Genomic DNA, 26,643 nt, shown 5'->3' with positions numbered 1-26,643 from the left:
GGGCGGGGCGGGGCAGCAGGCGGCGCGGGCCGGGCGGCGGGGAAGGCGGGAGCGCGGGCGCACCGGCGGGACCCGGCCCCCAACGGCTCGGCGGGCTCGGCTCGCGGCCCCGGACCCCGAGCGCCTCGGCCGCCGAGCCCAGCCGCGCGCGCACGCGCGCGCGCTCCGGGCGGACTCACTCTCCACGCGGGATCCGGGGGCGGGGGGAGTGCGGCGCGCAGACCCGGGCCGCCCCCCAGCGCCGGGCCGCCGCGCTCGGCCCGCCCCCCCCTCGAGGCCTCGGCAGGTGGAGGCGCCCTGCGCGAGCGCTCCCGGCCGCGCAGCCCCCGCCCGCCCGCCCGCCGCGCGCCAGCCCGCGGGCGCAACTTTCTTAAAGGGACAGGTAGCCGGAATCGGCGTCTACCTGGGTCCCCCCACCTCGCCGGGCGGCCTCAAGGCCCGTCCCGGCTTAGGGGGAAAGGGGAGTTTGCCGCCGAGCTCTCCTCCCACCCACCGCCTTCTCCCCCCGGGGAAGTGACGGGTTGCAAGTTTTAATGCACCCGGCATCCTTTTGCAACTTAATTCTTTTGGTCTAAATTGCCCTCCCACTGCTCCTCAACGCATGCTCGCCGGCATGCAGTTGCGGCCACTGCTGGCAAAGTTTGAAGAGGGGTGTCCCCACCCCTGCGCCCCGCCCCACCCCACCCCACCTAGAGCCCCGGGGCGTGCAAGGCTGGCGGCTGCTGGGAAACACTCGCTACAGTCCCCTTGACCCTGCCCTGTAACTGACCCTTGGGGAAAAAGCCCCCTGCACGGCTACTGCGCATGCTCTGAGCTGGACAGCTCCAGAGAGGGAAATTTAAAAACGGTTCGAGCCGCGACGGCGGCCAAATTGCTGAACGCGAGGGGCGAGCGCGAGGGAGCCCCCCTCCGGAACCCCCGCCCGCCCCAAGAGCGCCTGCAGCGGCGGCCAGACGAGGATCGGCTCCAGGTACCGCCTTGCGGGGTCGGCTTTGCTGCCTTGCATTGCATTTCCAGGGTGGAGCCCCGGGCGCAGGGGCTGTGGGGGCTACCTCTCTCTTCTCCCCTTTTCTCCTTCCCGGGAATCCCTGAATGACTTTTGGGGCGGAAATGAGATTCTTGGGTGGGTTTCTGTGTTTGTTTCAAGGTTGAAGTTTGAGAAACTTCGGCAAATTTTGTGTTTTTGTTTCTTGATTTTTTTTTTTTTTTTTAAAGACTGTGTGTGGATGTGGTGGGGGGTGGGGTGGGGTGGGAGGTTGGATTGGTTTTCCAGCCAGGGCATGTGGCATTTCTGAAGGCATTTCCAGGGCGGGAGCCCTGCAGGGATTATTCCCCTTTGCAAGTGGGAATTTGGCCCTCCCAGAGAAACATACATGACACGTCAAGCTGTCCTTTTTTATTTACCTTTTTTGTTTAAAATAAATAAATAAATAAATAAATAGCTGAACAATAAAGTAACTGAGCTGCGGTTGAAAAGAGGTTTTTCTGATTCCTATTTTGCAAGTCCACATTTTCCACGACTTGACATTTGGATTCTAGAGCCTTCCTTTGCCCTTCCCCCATTAATTCGAAAGAACCTGGAATTTCATTCCATTCTCTTCATTTGCTTCTGAAACTCTGTAGAGCTGCCCTGGGAAAGTGACCTATGATGCCCAGAAATCTTCTAGTACTTTCTTCTTTCTTTCTTTCTTTCTCTCTTTTTCTTTCTTTCTTTCAAGTGTTCTGCTGGTTGGTTGAGCTTCATCCTTCTGAACTGTGGGAAAATTGGGGTTCTGCCCTGTCCACACCATCACTGATGGGAGCTTTGTTTTCTGCTTGTCTTTTCCCCAAGGAGATGATAGAAAGTGACATCTCATCTATGATGTCAGGAATTCTGCAAAACTCAGGGCAAAATCATCACCCCTCTCCACAGGAGTACAGGTGAGGGCTTCAGCAAAAACAAACCATTTCTTTTTTAATTGTTTAACGCGTTTATGTGCTGCTTATGGTTTCTGTGCAAGAACCATTGTTACCTTAAATTTTGCGGTTTTGCAAGACACCAGAAGATCTCAATTTCAAAGCTGGCCTCTCTGAGGGTGTCTGGGCTTGTGGCCTGGGGCAACGGGGACCACTCAAAGGCCAGTCTTTTGTCTCCTCCAAGGGAGGTCCCCTCCTGGGTGACAGACTGGGCATCCTGGTGAATGTTAAGATGACAGTGGCAGTTACTGCTTCCCATACAGTGTCCTAAGATTGGCTCCAGGAAATGTCCCCCCAAAGCTTTGGGGTGTGGGGGAGGAATTGGCGGCCACACTCCTTGGATGCTGCAGAGGTTGTGAGCGGGAACTCCTGAATTCCTAGCCTGACTGTGTGACTTTCAGCAAGGCCCTTGACCTCTCTGGACCTCTGGACCTCATTTCCTTATCAGTTAAATGACGCTCTTGAAAGTATTTGAAGAATAAATTTGATGGAGCTGAGGCCAAAATAAGTTGTTTCTTGAGACAGGATGAAGCGAGATATACACGGGTCGGGGGAGCTCCTCAGAGTCCTTTGCCCGTTTTTTCTCTTCAAGCCTCAGAGCTAGAACGGCCTCTCGGAGTTCGACTAGTCCAGCCCCTTTCTTTTGCGGTTGGGGAAACTGAGGCCAAGAAGGGAGAAGGGACCAAGAAGGTCACACAGCCAGGGGAGGGAGGAGGAGAAAAAAGGAATGCGCTGGAGTTCCCTCCCAGCCTCTCTCGCCTGAGGCCAGGAGGCCTGACTTGGTTCCCAGTGCCCCACCTGTCAAGGCAGGCATCGTGTCCATGGGTTGAGGGGGCACAGCCCAGATTATGGAGTGGGGACAGGACAGGGGCTGGCCTGGGAAGAGCAGGCTGTCACCTCGGATCAGACCTGTTTACCCAGGGGCTGTCTGGCCTCCTGGGGCCACTACAACTCGCCAGCAATGCCTTCTGGGGCAGATGACAGCCCCCAATTAGAGCGAGGTTTGCTTCCTAAGGGCTGTGGGCCTGGAGGCTGCCTTCTGAGATTGCTTCCTAAGGGCTGTGGGCCTGGAGGCTGCCTTCTGAGATCCGAACGAAGACGCAAATGCGAAGAGATGTTTGCTGAGATCTTGCTGTGTGCAGATCTGGGACTCCACATGTATGCTAGGCATGAGGCAATCTGAGAGCACCTACTGTGTGCCCAGCCTGGGAAGTTGCTGTGATGAGCCCCCATTGCACAGATGAGGAAACTGAGGCTTGGAGACATTAAGTGAAATCTTTAACCAAGAACCCACCACCAAGGACCTCTGGGCTTCCTTCCAGCCCTGAAAGGGTTTAAATAATGGCAGGCGTAGTGGGGGCAACATAAGGGTGTTAGGAGCTTGGGCTCTGAAATCCTCTACAATCCCGGTTGATTCCTGAGCCTCAGTTTCCTCGTCCATAAAATGGGGCTAGAAATAGTACCCACTGCATGGAGTTATTATGAAGATGAAGCAACAATTTCTGACTCTGCCACTTGCCAATTGTATGATTCTGGGCGTTTTCATTTCTACACCTTCATTTGTCTGTGTCTGTAGCAGGGATAATAAAAGCTATGGGTTTTAAATGTAATATCTATGGAAGTGTCTGTCACCCAGCAGGCACTCAGTGTATTGGGGTGAATCTCCCTCTGTCCCCCCCCCCCCGGCCGGAAGCCCATGGGAAAACAGGTCCTTCCCCTGGACAAGCTGGAAAAGCTCAGACCATTGATTCTTACTGTTGCCTAACGCACCCCATAAAAGCATCAGAGTTAGGGAATCAGGTGTTTAAACTTTTTTTTTAATGTTTGTTTAATTTTGAGAGAGAGACAGAGACAGAGCACGAGCAGGGGAGTAGCAGAGAGAAAGAGGCAGACCCAGAATCCGAAGCAGGCTCCAGGCTCTGAGCTGTCAGCACAGAGCCCGACGCGGGGCTCGAACTCACGAACTGCGAGATCATGACCTGAGCTGAAGTCAGGCGCTTAACCGACTGAGCCACCCAGGTGCCCCAGGAATCAGGTGTTCAGAGCAGCTGCTCTGGAGTCAGACGTGCCAAGTTCAAAGTCCAGCTTTGGACATGTCACGTGATTTGAGTCTCCTAATCTTTCCCATGAGCACGATTAGGGCACAGTCGCTGCTAAAAAGACTGAGTATATTTTATAGAGCAAGAGACACAGAACCAGCAGCATTTGCCGGTTCTTACTACTTAGTTCCATTAACAAGTGTTAAGTTTCTGCAACAGTTGGGGTCTCTGGAGGGCCTTTGTGTGGGAGCCCTGGAGGAACAGGGTGGATGAGGGGGTTCCCTGAACCCAGATTTCCAGTACTCCCCAGTTGGGGCTCCCACCAGCTCTAAGCCTTGGGGTCTTGGCCAGCCCAGCTCCCAAACTGTCTGGGGTACTGAGCAAGCTGTCCCTCTCCAGAAATAGGGCAGAGCAGGCAGTAAGCTTACTGGTGTGTGTGTGTGTGTGTGTGTGTGTGTGTGTGTGTGTGTGTGGAGGGGGGGTGTCAATGCCTACCCAGTTCCCTGACCAGCTGGCAGGGGCGAGGCAGTGGAGCTAAGAGAAACAGTCTTGCCTCAGCACAGGATGAGTGGCCTGAGTGTCCTGCCTTATATTTGCATGGGTTTGGGGCTTTCTTGTGTTAAACAGCTACCATGTCCCTGAGGGCAGAAAAATAATAATGGTGACAACAGCAATAATAATAATAATAATAGCAGCTGATGGTTTCTTAACCCTTTACTACCTGCCTTCCCTGTGCCGCAGCCATCCTGTGAACGTGGCACTCCTGTGCCCATCTGGCAGATAAGGAAACCAAGGCTCAATCTGATTAAATGGCTTTGCATGATGACACAGCTAGTCGTGGCCAAAGTACCACTCGAACCTGAGGCTGTCCCACCCAGAGGGTGCCACGACCACTACCCTCCTGCCCCCCCCCCCCCGTGCCCCTCAGGTGCTGGAACACAATAAGTTGCTTTAGCACCTCGCCACTGTGTGACCCCAGACAAGTCACTGTCCGTCTCTGTGCCTCAGTTTCTTCATCTGTGGAATGGAGCAAAGGGAGAGCCCAATTCACAGGTCATTGGGAGTATCCGGCACTTTCTGTCTAGAAAAGGTGTTGGGCCAGGCCTGGGATAGAGTGCTTTCTCAGGGAGGGGAGGTTTTATGATGGTGGAGTAGACTCCCTGGCCCCTTCCAACCACTCCCATTTTTCTCCCTGAATAATAGCCTTGGAGAAGTTTATGGGCTTCTCGTTCCCCCTCTCCCATCTCCAGGGAATGGCTCCAAGGACCACTCAGGCTGCTGGTCCAGCCTGGTTCCAGCCCCCGGGCAGCCCTCCACAGCCCTCCACGCAGCCCTCCGTCCCCAAGGGCCGCCTTGGCCGTTAACTTTCAATGGCTGTGTGCAGAGAGGGAGGGAGCGGGGGCAGGGGACGGCAGCTGGAGGCCGTCCTGTCCCCAAGGAGCTGTCGGGGGAGAGTCCGTGGCTGGGCCTAGACAGCAAATGGCAGCAGCCTTCTCCGCCTGAGACGCTGGGGCCTGGGGGCCAGGGCCAGGGGCAGCCGTGACCCTGTGGACAGCACCAACAGCTCACGTCCCACGTGGGTTCGACATGGGTTAGCCGGTTTCCCTTTGGTTCAAAGCTGGGAGGGAAGTGCTCCCTTCGAGGTTCTGCGGGATAATTCGAGTTACTAAGCACCTACTGTGTGCCAGAAAGCTGCGGAGCTCCTTAGCAAGTGCACCGACCCCATTTTATCTTCATGGTAACAACCGTGGAATAGGTGCTGGCATGATCCCAGTTTACAGACAAGGAGACTGAGGCCCAGCATCTTGTCCAGGGGCATACGTTCAGGAAGGGGCAGAACAGCGTTGTTTTGTTGTTGTTGAAGTTTATTTATTTTGAGAGAGAGAGAGAGAGAGAGAGAGAGAATGCATGTAGGTGCGGGCAGGGAGAGAGAGAGAGAGGGAAAGAGAGAGAATCCCAAGCAGGTTCTGCACTGTCAGCGTGGGCCTGCTGCGGGGCTCGAACTCACGGACTATGAGACCATGATCTGGGCTGAAATCAAGAGCCAGATGCTTAACTGGCAGCCACCCAGGCGCCCCCAGGGCAGCAGATTTCAACTACCTGTCCCCACGTTTGGAACTTATTCTAGAGGTCAGGTCCAACAACTTCCTTTTACAGATCGGGAAAGTGAGGCCCAGAGGAAGAAGGCAGACTTCTGGCTCCTTGGACGTTTACCTTCTCCCACAGCCATGCGGCTCTGTGCTCTCCTTACAGATTCTGATGCCAGACTCTCAGTTCCTCCTCTAAGAAATGGGCAAAGCCCTTCCTTTCCTTGGACAGTGGTGTTTTCCTCTGTGGATCACAGTGCTGGGCACACGATCGATCATAAATATTCATCGGGTAGATGGATGGATGAGTAACTATCACCTGAGAAACAGTACGTCCATGGAAATGTAGAGAGGCTTTGTGCTTAAGTGACGACAGAGTCCCGCAGTGTGGACCAGGGTGGACAGAGGCCACCTGCCTTTCCTCTTAAGCCCCCCGCTGAGCTGCGTGTGGGGATGGTTTAACTCCCATATCAGTGTGGCTCCACCCATCAGTTGTAACCTCCTTGCAGGGGGGAGGCTGGGGGCTCCATCTGTCAGGGGCGGTGACGCTCCCAACATCCTTACACCCTTCCTCCCTCGAGGTGGCCAGAACAACTCCTCCAGCTACCTAACAGGCAAGGGAAAGAGAGGTAGCCTTTCTGGGGTCCAGCCTTCCTGGGTTCACCCCTAGAAACGCGTGCGCGCGCACAAAGACATACACACACACGCCCCCCACCCCGCCTCTGCCAAGTTCCAGCCAAGTTCTAGCAAGGAGAGATTCCCTTTTCCAGCCTCCTAATCAAATCATGTCCTATTACGCTCACTCTCGGCACAGTTGGGAATCCCCTAGCTTGCTCAACTGCATTTGATTTTCTTTTTCCTGTGAACGGTTACAAAAGATGTTACAAAAGATGTGTTAGCTAAATAAATACCGCCGTGAAATGCTTAATCCCTTTTGTGTAAAGGGTTGGATTGGAAACAGGAACAGTTTGTGGTAATGTTAAGAGCTTCCCACTAAACCACATCTCCAGAAGGCAGGTAAAAACCTCCTTGTAATCAGAGAGGAAGTGACGTCCGGGGCTGGATGCGCCTCTGCTCCGCTGGGATGGTGATCTGACTCCCCAAAGGCAATACGTGCTGTGGGGTCTCCTCCTAGTGACCATGCAAAAGGCCAGAGGAGAGAACGCAATGGGGAAGAAAGAAGGAACGGGGTCTAAGCATCTGCTGGGTGCCGGGCCCCATCGTACACATTATCTGATCTTGTCCTCACAGCTGCCCTCTGGGCGGGGGGGGGGGGGGGGGGGGGGGGTATGATGATGATGATTCCACTTTATAGATGGGAAAATTGAGGCACAGCGCAGGTAAAGTGATTTGCCCAAGGTCACATAGCTACAAAGGGCTTGGAGTGGGATTTCGGCCACAAGTAGATGCCTTCTACCTGGGCTGGGCTGGGGTACCCTTCTACCCTTTCCTACTCCAGCAAGGATGTAATAAATGTCCACAGGGTGCCAGGCCCTGTGCCAGTGGCTGAACAAAATAGAGGGTCTCCCAGCCCTGGCCCTCCTAGAGTGGAATGACTGGAAACGTATAAGGTGAATACCTCCTTAAAAAATGCTAAATGTTCTGCAGACACACACAGGAAGGACCACTAGGGGTGTGGGTAGCCAGGGAGAATCTCTCAGAGGAGGGAAGATTTAGGCTGAGACCAGAAGCATGAGAAAGAGCCAGCCATGAATGAGTGCATGGAACAGCATTCCAGCCGGGGGGAACAGCAGGTGCAAAGAGAACTTAAAATGCTTGAGGAACTCAAAGTTTGACAGGTTCGCTAGAGCGGAGGAGAGGAAGGCATGGGGGGAGGGGTGGGAGGCAGCCAGGGCCAGATCATGGTGGGGAGCTGGAGCCTTACTCCCCTAATGGGTTTTAAGGACAGTGCCAGGTTCTGCTGTCCCTTCCAAAAGGTCACTCTGACTGCTGGGTGTTAAATCCATCTACTCCACAAATAGTTGTCTAGCCCTCGAGCCACACACTGTTCGACACCCTTCCTGTGGTTTGCCCTGAACCAAGAACACCTCTGTTCTGCACATGAGCTAACAGAGACTCAAAGGCACCGAGTCACCTGCACAAGGACCTCTATTAGGAGTAGAGCCAGGACTGGAATCCAGGTGTCCCTGGGCTCACCCCCTGCAGTGCTTTGCCCTCCTGGCTCATCTTCTGTCCCTCCAGCAAATGGCTGATTAATTAAGGACACTGTTAATTTCTGTCATCAGGTTGGTCCCCTGGTCACTTAGGATGGCAGCCAGGGACTCCAGTGGTGTGTCCCTTTGCCCAGGGCCACCACAGGGTCCCCTGACCAGGGACCCTGTCACTATGGAGGCACCCAGCAGATCCTTCTAAAAATGATGACGATGATTTACCCTTCCCGCCCACAGCTTGATGTATTTCAGCCAAACTGGCACAGAGACCAAGTAAAGAGGCTGCGGGGTGGTGGTTCAAGCCCCAGCTCCTTTGCGTACACGCTGTGAGGCCGAGGGCTATCGCTTCCCCTCTCTGAGCCTCGGCTATCCCATCTGCGAAATGGGTTTGCTAAGGAGCCTTCATCCCACAGGCTGTCGAGCACCGAGGGAGGTACAGACCGGAGAGGGCTGGCGGGGAGGTAGGCACACTATGGGACCGCTCCTCCGTTCTGTGCGTTCCTAAGTCAACTAGAAAGTTCCCTCCTCGGGCAGAGGGGCGGTTCTGTGCTTGCCCCACAGCCTGGCAAGTAGGAGTTGAGGAAATACCTATGTTTACTGAGTGTTGGCTGCACGCTCTTTAGAAGATGTTCGTAATCACGCGAACCGCACCATGCCGTGCACGTGGGTGGACTGGGCGCCCGACCCTCATGGCCGCCTCAGTCCTTACAACAAACACCCTGCGAGGTGGGTACAGGCACTAAGCCGTATAGAGGAGCCAACTGAGGCCCAGAGAGGCAGACTACCGCAGACCAGTCTCACAGCTATAAAGGGGCCGGGTGGGATTCAAACCCAGGCCTGGCTGACCATAGAGCCGACACTTGGAACCACTACCTGGAAATGCCTGAGAGAAAGCAGTCGGGGGTCGCGGGGGACAGGCCTGACTGGGGTTCCCTAGCTGGGAGGGGCCCGGAATGTGTCATTGCAGAGGACTCGGGAATTGTGATGAGCAAACTCACCAGGGCACACAGATGAGGCAGGTAAAATGATAAGCACATAGTAGGCACTTGGAAAATGTTGGCCGGATTATTCCACTGACGACCGAATATTCTGAGGTCGGTTTCCCCAGGGTACCACCTTGCTCCTCACCAGGCTCCGCCCCCTTCAGCATCCTCCCGCTTCCTGGCCGAGGTGGGCCACCCACCTCTGCGGTCCCCCCACCCCGAGTGGCCCGGCAGGCTGTGTGTGTCCCAGGGGCAGCCCCACCAAGATGGAAAGGGCTCAACCCCATTGTGTTCCAGATGGGCAAATAGAGGCCCCGGGGAAAGGTGCTGGGGCGGGTACCTGAGGCCATTGGCCAAAGCTGCTGAGATAAATTCTGGCTCGCCCTCACCTCTCCCATCTGTGAACAGGGGTGATGACACCCACAAGGTGTGTGTGTTAGTAAGGAAAAGACAGATGTGTCCCCGTGTGGGGTGGAGAGCTGATGGTGAGCTACTGAATTCAGAAGGGGACTCTGGGGTGCCAGGCAGGTCTTTCTTTCCTTCTTCTTTTTTTTTTTTTTTTTTAATGTTTATTTATTTTTGAGAGATCAAGACAGAGCACGAGCAGGGAGGGGCAGAGAGAGAGGGAGACACAGAATCCCAAGCAGGCTCCAGGCTCTGAGCTGTCCGCACAGAGCCCGACGCGGGGCTCGAACCCACAAACCGCGAGATCGTGACCTGAGCCAAAGCCAGACACTTAACCGGCTGAGTCACCCAGGTGCCCCATCATATTCTTGACCATCACTTTAAAGTAGATGCCATTATGATTCCTGGTTTATACACTGAGCCCCAGAGCAGGTGACCGTCACACAGGCAGGAATCTTTAGGCCCTGGTCCACCCGTGTTGGGGTTCATGCCTGCTCCTAACCACGGTCTAGTTTGCCTTCCTAGAGCGCAAACGCACATAGGACTCTAAGGGAACCTCTACTCTGCCGCCATTGCTTTGTGGCTGGGGAAACTGAGGCCAGGAGAGGGAGACTCACTTGCCCCAGATGATAGAACTGTGGAAACGTGACCAGAGTGTTTTATCTGCAGACTGTTCCCATGAGTCATAGCTTCTTTGCATCAAAGGGAACTTGGAGGCTGTTTGGGCTCATCCATCCAATAGGAGCCTGACCCCCATCATCCCTTGACTCCTGCTTGAATGCTCCCAGGACGGGGAGCTTACTACTTTGTGAGCCACCTTAGTACAAGGCTCCCATTTTTACAGAGCCGTTCCCTGTCACTTCCTCGCTGGTGGGAGGTGAAGTGGGGAGTTTTTCGTAATGGGACATACTAAAACTCCAGATTCCATGCAATCAGCTCCTGAAATTTCCAAACCTCAATCAAATTTCCAATTTTAAGGCAATATAGACACACCAGAGATTTTTCCATAATGATCGAAAAGACTGTTCCAGACCACCATCACCTGGTAGAACTTTCTGTGAAAAGACCGTTCCAGGCCACCACCACCTAGTAGAACTTTCTGTGGTGATAGAAACGTTCCAATTTTGTGCTGTCCAGTACGGCAGGCACTGGCCATGTGTGGCCATTGAGCACTTGAAATGTGGCTGGTGTGATAAAGAAACTGAATCCATAATTTTAATTTTAATGAATTTAAATTTAAATAGCCACGTGCGTGGGGCACCTGGGGGGCTCAGTCGGTTGAGCGTCCGACTTCGGCTCAGGTCGTGATCTCACAGCCTGTGGGTTCGAGCCCCACGTCGGGCTCTGGGCTGACAGCTCGGAGCCTGGAGCCCGCTTCCTGTCCTGTGTCTCCCTCTGTCTCCGCCTCTCCCCCACTCTCACTTTGTCTCACTCTTGTCTCTCAAAAATAAATAAATGTTAAAACAAATTTTTTTAAATAAATAAATAAATAGCCACGTGCGGCTTCCTATTGGATAGCACAGTGCTAGAATTTTCTAGAACCCACAGAGCCCATTTCTTCAACCGTTCCTTGTAGGGCAGGGAGAAAGGACAGTGGGACTGTAACCAGCTCAGTCTCTTGCTGGGGGACCCTAGACAGGCCTGTTTCTCCCTGGCCTCCGTGTCCCCATCTGGTAAATGGGAAGGTGGTAATGATAACAATACCTGCCTGACCGGCTTGGGCACACAGTGGGGACTCACCCACCCCAAGCTGCGTCCACAGGCTTTTATAAAATTAAATAAAGTTAAGCTGGGCCTTTTATCCCCTCCCGGCCCTTTGGACAGCAGGGAGTGGGGCATCTGGAAAGCTGGGTCTGTTTGCTCATTTGTCCAATCTGTGAGGACTTAATGAGCACATACTGTGTGCCTGGCCCCATACTGGGCTCTGGGATACAGCTGCTCCCTCAGGGGGTTCAAGGTTCCCTGCTGCGGCATCAGGTTGTCTGGGGGCCACCTAACCCAGCAGTGGACTCAGCCCGGGTCCTCGCATGGAACTCTACGTGTCGATGAGGGACAGGTCATAGGGACGCTTCACTGAGCCACAGTGGAGAGAGGGCTGGACCGATGGGCCTCTGGGCAGGGAGCAGAGGAAGGGTGGAGGAGAAGGGGACAGAGATGGTTGAGGACCCAGGCTGGGCAGTGGGGACGAGACACTCCCCATTTAGGCCCTAGAGCACCGCACTCTCCCCGTGATCCACAGCGAAGAGGGGCCCGAATGCCGGCTGATGAGACAGCAGAAAGCGAGCCAGGCTTTGGGGCCAGCGGATCCCCGGCACAGAGCCTCTGGGCATCCACATCCGCTGCAGGAGACCGGCTGGGCCGGTGCCAGGCACACTGACACAGACATTTTGGCCTGGGCAAGAGAGAGACCCAGCAGGGGGAGCAGGGCCTGGCCACCGACCCCCCGGGATGAGCAGCAACCCCCCACGAAGGGAGAATGGGGACCAGGCCTGTGTCGGAAGCTGAATATGCACTGGCTAATGTGATCCTTAACACAACCCAGGGAGATATGGACTGTTATTCTCCCATTTTTCAGAGGAGAAAACAGAGGCCCAGGGGCCAGAAGTCACAGGGATTCATCTAGTCCAAGCTTACACTGTGCCCAAGACCCTGTTTCACCACTTTGGGGGCTGTCCTTCCCCCAGAGCTTTTCTGGGAGGTGCTAAAATACAGTCTCCTGGGCACCACAGCTCAAGGAGGGGGGGACCCCAGGCTCCGGGCTAGGTCTTGAACCCTGCATTTCAACCAACTCCTGGGCAACGCTGTGTACACAGCCCCCACTGGAAAGCCCCAGGATCGTGGGGGCGGGGTGCATCACCCCCAGGTCACATCTAATTCTCGGCCCGTTGTACCACAAAAACAGCCTCAGACTGGCGCAGACAGACCTGGGTTCGAGTCCCGGTCTGGCCTCGGCTTCTCCATCTGTAAAGTGGGGCCGCCTACTCCCTGTCCCTGTCCTGGAGGGGTTGCAAGGGCTCAGGGAGGCGGAGGATGGCTCAGTGAGCACCAAAAGTTCCAGACACCGCGGCCATTGTCACACCATCCTTTGTGTCGGTGACCTGGGGTCAAGCTTACTTCGACCAGCCAAGCAGGCACTGAAGTAGCACCGCTGTGTGCAGGGACACCGGGTGATACAGGGCTCAGGGCCAGCCCTCGGTGGTCCAGCAGGCAGGGCAGGGGTGGAGAGATGGCTGTACAGACTCACGGGCCCTGGCAAGGCGTAGGGAGCCGTCAGGAGGCAGAGGGGTCCCCGAGCTTGGGGTCTGGATGGCAAAGACTTCCCGGAGGAGAAGCCACACTCCTGGGCTGGAATGAGCGCCCCCCTGGCCCCTGGGAGCCGGGAGCCCTAGCCCTGGTCTTTTTCAGGACTCCGAATCGGGAAAAAACGGCTTCTCCTCTCCCAACCTCAGTGTCCCCGTGGGTAAAATGAAGGGTGGGGTCAGATGACGTCTGGAGGGACTTTGGCCGTCAGAAGGCAGTTTGGAGTGAGCCCGCAGGGATGGGCACCGTTTGGGTGGGGGGAGGAAAAGCTAAAGGAGGCATTCCTGGCAGGGGGGAATGGCTATAATGCAAAGACGCGGAGGTGCGACGGTGCCTGGGTGTCCCGGGGGCAAAGCGGACACTGGGTGGCCCCAGGAGGGATGATGCCAAAGGAATGGGGAGCCAGGTGGGACACCCAAATGGCAGGGAAGAAAACCACATAAATTACAACCAGAATAGCACCATTTACTCGGCCCCTCGATGGGCTCAGCTACATCGATACCCTTCCGGGATCCTCGCGTTATGGGGAAACAGGCTCAGGACAGTGAAGGGACTGCTGAGGGTCTCAGTTTCTCTCTCTGTCAAATGGGGATAGCATGGAGCCCAGGGTCTGGCATACAGGCAGTGCTCAATAAATGGGAGCCGCTAGTGGAAACAGCAACAGAGGCAGGTCCGCGAGACCAGAGTCCAAAGCTTCGATGTACTTCTAGTCCTCTGGGAACCTAGCTAATGTGACTTTTGACGTTAATATTCGTATTAATAATGACAGCTAAGTCAGACACCGTTCCAAGGGTTTTACACACTTAATCTTCACGACGCCCTATGAGACGGGAAGTGTCGTTAACCCTATTTTACAGATGGAAACTGAGGCTCAGAGAGGTTAAGTCAGTGGCCCTGGGCACACAGGTGATTAGAACCCAGAGCTCAGGCTCTTAACCACTCTGGGAACTAACCACTCTGGGTCACCTGCTGCCAGAGACTTTGCTCACTGATGGCATGCAAGAAGCCGGTTCGTTTGCAAGCCCCCCACCACCATCCCGGGGACTCTGGTAGGGCCCCACCTTGAGAAACCTGCCGGCAGTGGCTCACCTCTATCCATCCCTCCCTGCTGCCCCAGCGCCAGACGGGGCCACGTGGGCAGTAGGGAGCTACAGCAGGTAACAGAGCAGGAGCAGGGTTCACGCCACCAGCCTCTGGGAGGTGGGCCAGTCATGGGGTGCAGAGGGGTGGGTGGGGACCAGCCAGACGTCCCCAACAGCGGGCCCTGCCCTTCGGCCTTACCCCATGGTCTCCACGGGCCCGAGGGGACAGATGGCATCGCCCAGGCCTGGGCCGCGGCTGTCACTCGCCAGATGAGTTACCAGCAGGCTGAAGGAGTGGCAGCCGGGGGTGGGAAGGGGCTACAAAAACAATTGCAGGGAGACCCCAGGACAATGGGGGCCACGTGCCACGGGGGCAACAGTCGTTTGTCGCACAATGGGCCGCCGGGGGGGACAGAAGCCAGGCCAACTGCTGCTGCTGACAGGGCCGGCCGGGTTTTCAAATCGTTTCCAGGCCCTGTTTTCCTACAAGGCAGCCAATCGCTGGGGTAGCCGGGCGGTCACCTGATGCCAGCTTGGTGGGCTGAGGGCCGAGGCCCGGCGACAACCGAGCAGTTGTGGCCATGGCAACGCTAATTGTGGCCCTAAAACAAGGGGGGAGAGAGAGAGAGAGAGAGAGCGGGTGAGGTGGGAAGGAGGGGGAAGAGAGGCTGAGACACCAGGGCAGAGGAGAGGGGACGCTAGCTGCGGTGGCCCACAGGTGACAGAAGCTGAGGTCCACCGCGGGTCCCCTGTCACATGCAGGACAAAGCCAGAGGCTGCGTTGTTTTTTCTCTCTCCCCCTTTCCATGAAGCCCCGACACACTCCTGCTTGAAACGTGGAGCTTAGAATTTGGACCGCGGGCCTCCAGGCTGCAAACCAGAAAGCCCCTGGGCAGTTTGCAGTCACGTTACGACGTGGACAGGATGCTCCCATGGGTGGACAGGATGCTCCCATGGGGCATCTTGGAGCCTTGTGGCAAGCATGACTTTGGGGGTGCTGGGGGTCATGGTTATCCCACATCGGGGTACCTGCCTGCCATCCTCAGTGGGCAGCCTCTTCCTTCCCGTAGAGACTGATGGTTTTGCTCGCACATCTGTTGAGGGGTGGTGGGCCTGCGTCCCAAGTGGAGGCTCCAGGGGCTTCCTGGGGTCACGGTGAAGAGCTCCACAGCCTTCAGGCTGTGCTGCCTGGTTTCCAGACCCCCCACTTCCTGTTACACTTGGCTTTGGGCCAGTGACTTGGGGCTCTGAGCCTCAGTTTCCCCATCTGTAAAAGCGGGGGGGGGGGATGTGGGCATATCCTACCTCTCAGGGCTACTGTGGGGGTCGAGCGGGATTGAAAAGGACTGTGCTTGTTGAGCACCGAGCCCTGTGCCTCAGTTTCCCCACCCATAAAATGGGAATCATAATAATACTACCTCATGAGGTGACCCAGAGATTTAAATGGGTTTCTGCCTGCGAAGGGCTTGGTATGGTGCCGGGCACAGAGTAAGTGCTCAACAAACATGAGCGTTTATCATTCTGGGGGGAGGGGCTAACGTGAGATGTGTTAAGTGGGTAAATGAAGAAATGAATGATTTGAGGATGTGTGGTCCTGGCTGCCAAAGCAGGAGGATCCTGGGTCCCCATATCCAGCCCCGGGGACGGGCAGGTTAGGGAAGCTGGGGGAGATGAGGGACTAAGGGGGCGATTCCAGAGGTGGGGGGGCCCCCCCAAGAGCTGGCCTGAGCTCCCCGCCCCGCCCGAGCTCCTGCCCCTCCCTGCAGGCTCCTGGCCACCACCACCGGTGAGGACGACCTTCCCGGGGACCTGCAGTCGCTGTCATGGCTCACAGCTGTGGACGTGCCGCGGCTGCAGCAGATGGCGAGTGGCCGCGTGGACCTGGGTGGCCCCAGTGCACCCCACCCACATCCAGGTAGGCTCAGGGGTGAGGTGGGGGCGGGGCATGAGGGTGGTGCAGGGGAGGGGTGGCGCTCAGCACTGCCACCCACCCGCCGTATGTCTTGAAGGTCTAAAGCAGTTAGCAAACTGTGGCCCGCGGGCCAGATGCAGCCAGCAACCTGCAGCCTGTTTGCTTTTTTTTTTTTTTTTTTTTAATTGCCTTTGTGTTCAGAATGGTTTTACATTTCTCAAGGATTATAAAAAACAAAAACAAACAAACAAACAAAACAAAAGAGAAGACAGAAGCTATATGGCTGGCAAAGCCTCAAATATTTGCTCCCTGGCCATTTACAAAAGCCTCCTGAACCCGGATCGCCAAAGAGGTCATACGTGGAAAGTGCCGAAGGTCCTGGCACACAGTAGGTGCTCAATAAATGGCAGCCAGTCGCAGTCATAGCAAGTGGACTAAATATTTAGAGACCCAGAAAGCACTGGAGACCAACAATCAAGGAAAACCATCATCACAGTATGTTAAAAGGACCGACAGTTGAGAAATTCGTGTCTAGGATTATTTCTTTCGTTGAACAAACTGTTCTTGGCCAAAACATCTATAGCAGGGGTCAGCAAACTTTTAACGTAAAGGGTCAAGGAGTAAATATTTTAGACTCTGTGGGCCATACGGTCTCCGTTGAGATGCTCAACTTTGTCACTGTGGCGCAAACCCAGCCCTAGACAATATGTAAACGAAGGGATGTAGTCGCGGGCCAGTAAAACTGTGTTTACAAAAACATGCTGTAGGCTGGGTTCGGCCGGCTGGCCGTGGTTGGCCAAGCCCCGATCGAGAACTTCCAGCTGTATGACCTCGGGCAAGCACCCTCCCCCTCTGACCTGTGTCCTCCTCTGCGACAAAAGGACAGCCGCACTGCCCTCGCGGGGCGACGCGGACACGTGACGCCGAAAGCTCCTTGCACGCACAGTCGGGGCTGTGTGGCACACGAGCGGGAAGCCTCCCCTCTCCACCGTGTTGCCGCACGCCTCCTGTGTCCCTGTCTCCGTGCCAGGGGTTTGGAGCACTGGGTCATATAAGATGTGGTCCTAGTTCTCAGGGAGGAGCTGAGGGCAAGGCAGACAGATCACAGGCACAAGGGCATGAGCCCAGGGGGTGGCGGCCAGGACTCAGAGGAGAGCTTCCTGGAAGAGGAGGCCCCCCGGGCAGGATCATCTTGCAGGTCAACTTCGTTTCACCTGGAACGTAGCCCCAAATCAGAATGGTACAGTGAGCATCTGTGATAGATTAGCCATGCTAATCTGAGCTAATCCTTGGCGGACGAGCAGGACTCAGCAAAGGGGAGACGAGGCACAGAGGCATTTAGAGCTAAGCCTAGAGGACTGGGGGGTGGAGGCACGTTTTTGAGGAGAGAGATGAACATAATGAGTTGATGCTTTAGCTTCACGATGGACGAGAGCCAAGATGTTCATGACATCATCATCGTTAATTATCCGCTCGTATTTATCGAGAGCTTATGTGCCGAGCAATGTAATGAGCACAACCTCCTGACAACTTCATACGTAGGTAATCTCGGTAGTGCCACTGTACAGATGGGGAGACCGAGGCTGGCCCAAGGTCACACAGCTGGTAGGAGCCCACTGGTCACTCCCACGCTCCCGGGCAGTGGTTTGCCAAGCACCTGCTGTGCACCTGGGTGGGGGACGGCTCCATTCTCTGGAGGTGCCCGGGGACTGAGCTGCTCTGACCCACTCCTCCAGCCCAGCGGCATCTCTGTGCTTCCCTTTTGCAGGTGCCTTGGCCAGGGCAGCCAGCCTGCATGTGGGAGCCACCCCAGGTCCACTGCTCCACGGCCCGGCTGGCATGGTCCCCCCAGGCATGCTGGGCCTGGGCCCCATGGCCAATCACGGAGCCAGCGTAAGCGCCACCGCGTGGGTCGGGGAGCTAGAGCGGGGGGTCCTCCGGGGCTGGGGTGCCCCACCCTCACCCTGACCTCTGTCTCCCCCTCTTGCGGCCTCTGCAGATGAACCAGATCCCTGTGGGGGGCCAGCCCTCATCCAGCCTGCAGGACCAGCCACAGCTGTACTCGCCCGCCTCCCAAACGCAGTTATCGCTGCCCCCAGGCACCCAGCAGGTACCAGGGACTGGCGGGGGCCCCTGGACTCGGAGACACACACCCCTGCCTTGGGCTGGCCAGGGAGCTCTCTGAGCCTCAGTTTACTCCCCTGCAACATGGGCATAACATTCCCCGTGTGTGTGTCATTGAGTCCTTCATTCAGTCCCCTAAAACCGCTGCGCGGGGCAGGGACAGGATTATCTCCCGGGGCCATAGACCTGACATCTTGCTAAACAGCATCTCCTTAAAAGGGAACCCAGGGTTGGGGCTGGGGGGCATCCTGTGAGTGGCTTATGCTCTCTCTCACCTTTTCTCTCTGCCACCCTTCCCTGCCACGCCCGTGAGAAGTGCCCCCCTATGGGCCTGTACGGCTCCCCGTTTGGCGCACGGCCTCCCTACCCCCAGCCCCGCATGGCTGTGCATTCGTCTCGGGAACTGCACCCCAAACACTACCCCAAGCCCATCTACTCATACAGGTGAGGTCCAGGATGGGCTGGGGCCACGGGGGGTTCGGGGAGGAGAGGGGCGAGGCTATCCCAGACAGCTAGATGTGGTGCAATGGCTCAGACTTGCAAGGGGGGTTTGGGGGGGAGTGGGGAACCCCCAGGTGGGACCTGCTCGAGGAAGGCCCGTCGTGTGTCCAGTCAGCCCCCAGGGCTGAGCACCCACTCCCGACTCTGTCACTCATAAACTGTGTGGCCTTGGGGAAGTGGCTTGGCCTCTCTGAGCCTCAGTTTCCTCTGGTGTAAAAAGCCATCGAAACAAGAGGATTGTGTACCCCACAAGATTTGGATACGGCTGGGGCGGGGGGTAAGCAAGCCTGGTTAAAGTCTAAAGGCCCATAGGCATGAATTATGGAGAAGGAATAAAGAGAGGAAAAGCACTTCCTCAGATTGGTACCAGTGTCCGAGCTCAGGGTCAAGGAGAAGGGCGGGAGGTGGGAAAAACGTAGGGCCGTGGAAAGGTACCAGAGCTAACGCCGTTGGAGCATGTAGGGCCTGGTACCGCTGGGGTCAAGCAGGGCAGACTTCCTGGCGGAGGAGACCTGGGGCCGTCAGCCCGAGCCATCGTCACCCCCGCCTTCTCCACCCTGTGCCTCCAGCTGTCTGATTGCCATGGCCTTGAAGAACAGTAAGACAGGCAGCCTGCCTGTGAGCGAGATCTACACCTTCATGAAGGAGCACTTTCCCTACTTCAAGGTGAGGGGCCCCAGCCTGGCCTGGGGGTGCTGGAGCCACTCCGGCCTCTCGTACTGCCAGAACCCAGGACCTGGCCCCGGGGCCACACCGGGTCACCCTTTTAAGCCCCCAGTTGTGTCCATAGGCACCGTTCACACAGTCAGGGGCAAAGAAATCCAGAAGGGAAAGGGGGCATCTGAGCTGGGCTCTAACGAGGGAACAAGTTCACCAGGCATCCGCAGCAGCAGGGGAGGGGGGCGGCGGGAAGAGGGGCTAACCTAGTTACTCAGCACCGACTCGGTTCAACATACGGATGCAGGGGCACCTGGGTGGCTCAGTCTCTTGAGTGTCTTGATTTCAACTCAGTTCATGATCCCAGGGTCATGGGATCAAGCCCCACGTCGGGCTCTGTGCTCAGCGTGGAGCCTGCTTAGGTCGGTCTCTCTCTCTCTCTCTCTCTCTCTCTCTCTCTCCCCCCCCCCTCCTCCCGGCTCACGTGCTCTCTTCCCCTCCCTCTGAAAAAGTGAACAATTTCAAAAACATACTGATGCAGAACACAGGCTTGGCAAGAGCTTTTTGCCTCGCCGAGCCTCAGTTTTCTCATCCGTAAGATGGGGAGGATAATACCCCTCTGCCAAGGTTGGCGAGGACTCTGCGTGTAAAGGGCCTGGCAGCTCCTGGCACGTGGTTGGCCACTAGGAACGTTAGTTTTGCTGGCACCCAAGCAAACTCAGGCGCCGGTGGTCAGAGGGTCGGTACCAAGCTGTGAGGTCCCCGACTCGGACCGTGCCCTCCGCAGAAAATGCTGCGCACGGTAGTGTGTGCGGGAGGGGAAGAGGCCATGAGGTGCGCTGTTGTATCTGCTTACCTCACAATCAAGTATGAGCGTTGAAAACTGTCTGGCATTGAATACACTCGGCCAGTTATCCGTGTATTCGCATCGGCTCGCTTGCTCGCCGAGCGGGAGAGAAAGGAGGGAAAATTCGGCATCCCCGGGCCGGTTCTCAAGTAGTAACTGTCGGCTGGAGCCAAAGCGCACCTGCCCCTTTAACAGGGCACGGGCCCTCCAGTTTGCCCCAGTCCCTACCGCTCTCTCTCGTCTTCCCAACTCAAGGCGGGTGTCAGAGTGTCGTTTTACCCCGCCCCTGCCGTGCCTGCCCCTCTAGGCCTGCCTTTGAGAGGCCCCTGGAGAGGAAGAGCTCATAGGGAGGTCTCTGAGGGGGTCTCCTGTGCGTCCGTCTCTCCCCACAGACGGCTCCCGACGGCTGGAAGAACTCGGTGCGGCACAACCTGTCCCTGAACAAGTGCTTTGAGAAGGTGGAGAACAAGATGAGTGGCTCCTCGAGGAAGGGCTGCCTGTGGGCCCTGAACCTGGCCCGCATCGACAAGATGGAGGAGGAGATGTACAAGTGGAAGAGGAAGGACCTCGCCGCCATCCACCGGAGCATGGCCAACCCCGGTGAGGCCCACACGCACCGCCCGGCCCGGCTCTGCCTGCATCCTGCCTGGCCGGCACCAAGTCTCGGCCCCGATGGGGGGCACACGGGCCTCTGGTGAACTTCCCGCCTGTGAACTATGCTCCCCTCCCTCCCCCGCTCCCCTGTGGCTGCTCAGCTCAGAGCCCTGGTCACAGGCCTGGGAAAAGCTGTTCAGTCTCCCCTCAGCAACCCCTAGTTTCTCCCAGAGAAACACCAGACGAGACAACCACGGGATGACATCACTTTCGTACTTCTCCTACCACATCGGCACTGAGTTTTAAAACCATAAAATAATAGGGGCGCCTGGGTGGCTCGGTCGGTTAAGCGTCCGACTTGGGCTCAGGGCATGATCTTGTGGTTCGCTGGTTCAAGCCCCGGATCGGGCTCTTGGGCTGGCAGCTCAGAGCCTGGAGCCTGCTTCGGATTCTGTGTCTCCCTCTCTCTCCGTCCCTCCCTCATCATGCTCTGTGTCTGTCTGTCTCTCTCGCTCAGAAATAAACGTTAAAAAGACTTTTTTACATTAAAAAACATAAAATGATAAAATAATAAAGTAATAACACCCAGTGTGGGCTAGGATGTGGAGAAACAGGCACCTCCGTGTCTAACTGATGGGAACCTAAGTGAAACTTTTCCGGGACACAGTAATAGAACAAAACCCTGCAAACTGTACCTCATTGTTTGCACCAGTTATTATTTTTTTAAGTTTATTTATTTATTTTGAGAGAGAGAGAGACAGGGAGAGCGAGTGGGGGAGGGGCAGAGAGAGAGGGAGAGAGAGAATCCCAAGTAGGCTTCACGCTCAGCGTGGAGCCCGACGCGGGGCTCGAACTCACAAACCGTGAGAGCGTGACCTGAGCTGAAACCAAGCATCGCTTAACTGACTGAGCCACCCAGGCACCCCCTTGATCCGATCACTTCTGGCCACGTGTGCTGAGGAGATCAAAGATGTCAACAAAAGGCTGACACACAACGTGATTCATCACAAAATTATTTCTAACGGTAAAAAATTGAAAGCAATCTAGACATCCTACAAGAGGGGATTAAATAGACACAATGTCATACCATGCAAGGACTAGAGAGAAAAATATTTTTGGAATAGAAAGAAATACTTCCAACACAACAGGTGAAAAAAAAGGTTATGAAGCAATATCACACAGCTTCATCATATTTTAAAATGCATATGTGATGTTACATGAACATATACATTTATATACGTGTGTATATCCATTCATATGTGTGTATATGTACTTACATGGACACACACACACACACACACACACACTAGAAGCAATATACCAAACTCTTTACTGTGAATGAAGAGACCACTGGTAATTTTTATATTCTTCACGTTTCTGTATTTTCCAAATCTACCCTGTTCGTGAACCTCTTTGCTTATGAGAAAAAAATATGGCATTTTTTTTGTTTTGTTTTTTTTTTAATTAAGAGATGTGGGGCGCCTGGGTGGCTCAGTCGGTTGAGCGTCCGACTTCGGCTCAGGTCACGATCTCGCGGTCCGTGAGTTCGAGCCCCGCATCGGGCTCTGGGCTGATGGCTCGGAGCCTGGAGCCTGCTTCCGATTCTGTGTCTCCCTCTCTCTCTGTCCCTCCCCCATTCATGCTCTGTCTCTCTCTGTCTCAAAAATAAATCAGTGTTAAAAAAAAAAATTAAAAAAAAGATGTGAAGGGGAGGGGAGAATGTGAAATGAAAGGCCAGTCCCACCCAGCCTTAGGAATATGTGGCCTGACTCCTTGGGGATTGGCATGCCTGGTGTTTGCATATGAAGGAGGACAGGAGTATAACTCAGACACGAATAATTCCATAAAGAGAGGAAAAGGGGACCATAGCGGGGTCCGGGAGGCCCTCAGCGGAATGAGTACCGTGTGATGCCCACCCCTCAGAGAGCCCTGGGGTCTGACCTGAGACCTGAGGCCAGCCCTGACACGTTTAGAGTAAGACCCAGGTTGGAAGCGTCCTCTAAAGTGAGTGTAACCTAAATCGATCCCGGGACCCTAGCGGTCCAGTCTCGAACTGGTGTTACAGTCCAGGAGACAGAAGCCAGCAACCAAAAGTAATTCCACAGTCATGGTCTTGTTCGTATCCAAGGCCGTCAAGGAGGATCCAGCTTTAACTCACGGCAACACTTCTTAATGTCTCTTGAGCAGCAGGGATTTTGTCCCCGTGTCGTGGATTTGTAACCTCTGCCTGACCTCCTCTTGCAGGGCGTGAGGAGCTCCAGGCGAGGTCCTAGGGTTACTGCACTGTCCCAATGAGGGGAGCTCATGTTATTATCCGAGGCCCTTCTCATTCCTCAAACACCCTACACTGTGATTTCACGACATTCCCCCAACAACACTGTGCAGAGTGTATGATGCCATCTCCTAGATGGAGAGACTGAGGTTCAGAGGGTCCAAGAGGTTGGCTAACGGTCACGCGCATGGTGTACCACTGGGGCCTGGGAACTGCAGGGTGGCTGCTGAGTGACCTCTCCCACTTGCCTGCAGAGGAGCTGGACAAGCTGATCTCGGACCGACCGGAGAGCTGCAGACGCCCTGGCAAACTGGGAGACCCCGAGGGCCCCGTGCTGACTCATGCCACCACGGTGGCCATGGCCCATGGACGCCTGGCTGTCTCCCAGCTTCCGCCCCAGCCACTGATGACCCTGTCCCTGCAGTCCGGCCCCCTGCACCACCAGGTCCAGCCCCAGGCACATCTCGCCCCAGACTCTCCCGCCCCGGCCCAGACCCCACCGCTGCACGCCCTGCCGGAACTGAGCCCCAGCCCCCTCCCCCACCCCGCCATGGGAAGGGCGCCCGTGGACTTCATCAACATCAGCACCGACATGAACCCTGAGGTGGATGCCCTGGACCCCAGCATCATGGACTTCGCTCTGCAGGGTGAGGCCGGAGGAGTGGGGGGTGGGGGTGGGGGAGCCGGAGGGCCAGGAAGATGGGGGAGAGCAAGAGAGAGGAGGTCTGTCTGCATTTCCACCTCCGCTCATTCCTTCAACAAGCACTCCCCAACCACCTAATGACGGTGAAGTACAGCCAGCATTTAGTGAGCGCTTACTGTATACCAGGCCTCGTGCCAAACGCGTCATAGCCATCACCCCCATGTCACCCTGCATCGGCCCTGGGGGGCCACTGCCATTTCACGTCCCCATCCTGCCAGTGAGGAAACTGAGGCAGAGGAGTGAGGTCCCCTGGCTCGCCGGTGGCCCAGCCGGGATTTCAACCCAGGTCCGTCCGACCCCAACTTTTCCTCAGTAACTGCTTCCACTCGCACGTGCCAACCTCATGCCGGGTCACACTCTGGCCCCCACTGCCTGCCACACGGTCGTCCCTGATACACAGGAGCTGAGCGGATGACCGAACGAACGAGGGAGGTGCCTTGTGACTCATCCGTTCACGACCGTGTGCCAGCCAATGGCCGAGAACTCCTCTGCCCTCAAGGAGTTCGGTGTCTAGAGAGGGAAACGGACCGGTTGGTAGTTTGTTAGTTAGCAAGCGAGCGAGTCACGTACAGCTGTGAACTGGGTGTATCCGGACCTCGCCGCCTCCTGCCTGTCCCCCGAGATTATCATGTAGTCAAACTGTGTTGTAAACTGTGTTGTGCTGTTCTGTCCCCTGACCTTGCCACAGTGGGACCCCTTAGTGAGAGTAAGTGCTTTCCACACAGCCCCCTGTTTAAGCCCCCGAGGGGAGGAGGAGTGGGGGGGTGGGCGCGATTGTCTCCATTTCATTCCAAGGAGCCTGAGGCTCCAAGACAGAAGTGACGTTCCCAGGGATGCCCAGTGGGAAGGGAAGGGGCGGCTAGAACGAACTTGGTGTCTCCATGCTCCCCTGCGGTACCCGACTTTGAACCCCAGACATGGTCTTTGCCCCTTCCTTAAGATAGGATTTGAACTCGGGTCTGTTTGACACGAAGCCAGCTCACCCAACCGCTTTTGTCTTTGAAAGGGAACCTCTGGGAGGAGATGAAGGATGGGGGCTTCAGCCTGGACACGCTGGGGGCCTTCGGAGACTCCCCCCTCGGCTGTGAGCTGGGGGTCTCGGGCCTGACCCCCGTCTCCGGCGGCAGCGACCAGTCCTTCCCAGACCTGCAGGTGACGGGCCTGTATGCTGCGTACTCGACCCCAGACAGCGTGGCCGCGTCGGCCACAACCTCGTCCTCCCAGTACCTGGGCAGCCCAGGGAACAAGCCCATCGCCCTGCTTTGAGGTGACGCCTCACCTGCCCCGGCACCCGGAACCCCGGGCTTGGGGTTCCTGGACGCAAGGCCTCTTACCTCTCCGTCGGCACCCCGGGCCCTCTCGCACCTCCGCAGGAGGCCTCTGGGGCCACCTCGAGTCAGAAGGACAGAGGACAACGGATGGGCATTGCAGCCTCCCTGACCTCCTGACACCTGAGAACGAGATTTCTCCAGCCTGCATCCCCGCCGGGCTCCCGAAACGACCCGCAGTCCCCTCTGGGGTGGGACCGCCATGGAAACACCCCAGCAGGGAGGCCCTTTAATTTATTCTTCTGGGATTAAGCCTCCACCTCAGCCTCCAGAGGACAGGCCTTGAGGCCAGGAGCAGAGCTGGGAGACTGGCGTGCCTCTCTTGGACCGGACCGGGCTGAACTCCGGAATGGGTGCCCGGCCCTCCCCTCCGGGCTCCCCACTCCCAGAGTCTGTTAGAGTCTCACACAACAGGTCCCGGGCCCATGCGGGGCACCGTGTCCCTGTGTACATTTATTTATATTTATTGGAGCCCATTCACACCACCTCTCGGAACCCAGCCCCTGGCCTCTCCCGAATTACCGGTGAATCGTGACTCCAACTGGCTCTTAACCCCTTTGCAGCCCTGGGCTGCTTTTTAGAACAGAAAGCACTTTTGACACTATGAGACATCCACTTTTTCTAAATTAGGTTCCAGATACCTTTGTTTTTTTTAACGTTTATTTATTTTTGAGAGAGAGAGAGAGAGAGACAGAGTGCGAGCAGGGGAGGGGCAAAGAGAGAGGAAGACACAGAATCCGAAGCAGGCTCCAGGCTCGGAGCTGTCAGCACAGAGCCCCGTGCGGGGCTCAAACTCATGAACCATAAGATCATGACCTGAGCCGAAGTCAGAGGCTTAACCCACTGAGCCACCCAGGCGCCCCAGAGACCGGATGACTTTCTAACTGCTCAGGCATGGTCCAGATCTCTTCCCACGTGCTCCTAAGAGGGGAGGTGCCATACATAGTTTGGGGCTGGGGGGCTTTCTAAGGGCAAATCGGGAGGGGGATGGGAAGAATGGCAGGGGCGTTCTGTGCTGGAATTAAAGACACTCCTGATGGAGGGCAAGCAAACTGAACCATGTAAAACTTGACCCATGCAGTGAGTAGGGGCCAGCAAAGCTATAATGCAGAGTATTTATTGGCACCTGTTTGTTCATTGCCCTGTGACCGTTTTATGTTTGTTTGTTTTTTTTTCTTTTTGTCAACTACTGATTTTGCAAATGGCGGATTCTGCAGATGGTGGGTTGGAGGAGGGACAGGGGAGGGGGGTGGGGAAAAGAGAAGGTAACTCGGGATCTTCCAGCTAAGGTGATGCCAAGAATCTGCTAGACTGGCTTGTGGCACTGCCCTCTCTTGCCCAGCTGGATGTTTGGCTCCTGTGTCTGCGAGTTCCCAAACCCAAGAGCCAGAATTTTCATCAGCCAGCCACCTGGAGGGTTCAGGGTTTAGACTTGTCTTGAAGGGCCACCTTTAAGTACTTCCTACCTGGTTCCGGAACTTTCTGCCAAGCAGCCACCGTCTTTTGACACAGCCCGGTGCTGTGCGTCTGAGCAGGACCGCTCAGCTGCTTTGTGTGATGTGCCCCCCCCCCCCCCGGATAAGTTAAGATGTTTGAGTCATTGTCAACAAAGACCCCACGTTCGGGCAACACCAAGACTCTGTAAGAGTAGTGACGAATAAATGTCTTCTGTCAATAAAGGC

General features: G+C 56.0%; 2 protein-coding genes across 4 annotated transcripts in view; one reads left to right on the top strand and one right to left on the bottom strand.

Annotated features, from left to right (window-relative positions):
- The window catches only part of MYO1H (myosin IH), a 147,086-nt gene that overhangs the window by 117,540 nt on the left and 2,903 nt on the right, over positions 1–26,643 (bottom strand). The gene's annotated exons all lie outside the window — the stretch shown is intronic.
- FOXN4 (forkhead box N4) lies at positions 376–26,643 on the top strand. Of its 2 annotated transcripts, XM_045041928.1 has the most exons (10): positions 376–970; positions 1,832–1,920; positions 15,790–15,938; positions 17,704–17,828; positions 17,935–18,045; positions 18,376–18,503; positions 19,130–19,226; positions 20,457–20,664; positions 23,185–23,577; positions 24,640–26,643. In XM_045041928.1, exons 2-10 carry the CDS (start codon positions 1,835–1,837, stop codon positions 24,897–24,899), a joined length of 1,557 nt encoding a protein of 518 aa, XP_044897863.1. In that variant the 5' UTR covers positions 376–970; positions 1,832–1,834; the 3' UTR covers positions 24,900–26,643. The 2 variants fall into 2 exon arrangements, with proteins under 2 accessions (XP_044897863.1, XP_023097283.2); XM_023241515.2 differs by lacking the exon at positions 376–970 and having other exon boundaries at positions 1,524–1,920.

This window comes from Felis catus, chromosome D3 (genome assembly GCF_018350175.1).
Source record: "Felis catus isolate Fca126 chromosome D3, F.catus_Fca126_mat1.0, whole genome shotgun sequence".
Classification (NCBI taxonomy): domain Eukaryota; kingdom Metazoa; phylum Chordata; class Mammalia; order Carnivora; family Felidae; genus Felis; species Felis catus.
Note: the sequence above shows the minus strand (reverse complement) of the source record. Positions and strands in the feature narration are given on the sequence as shown.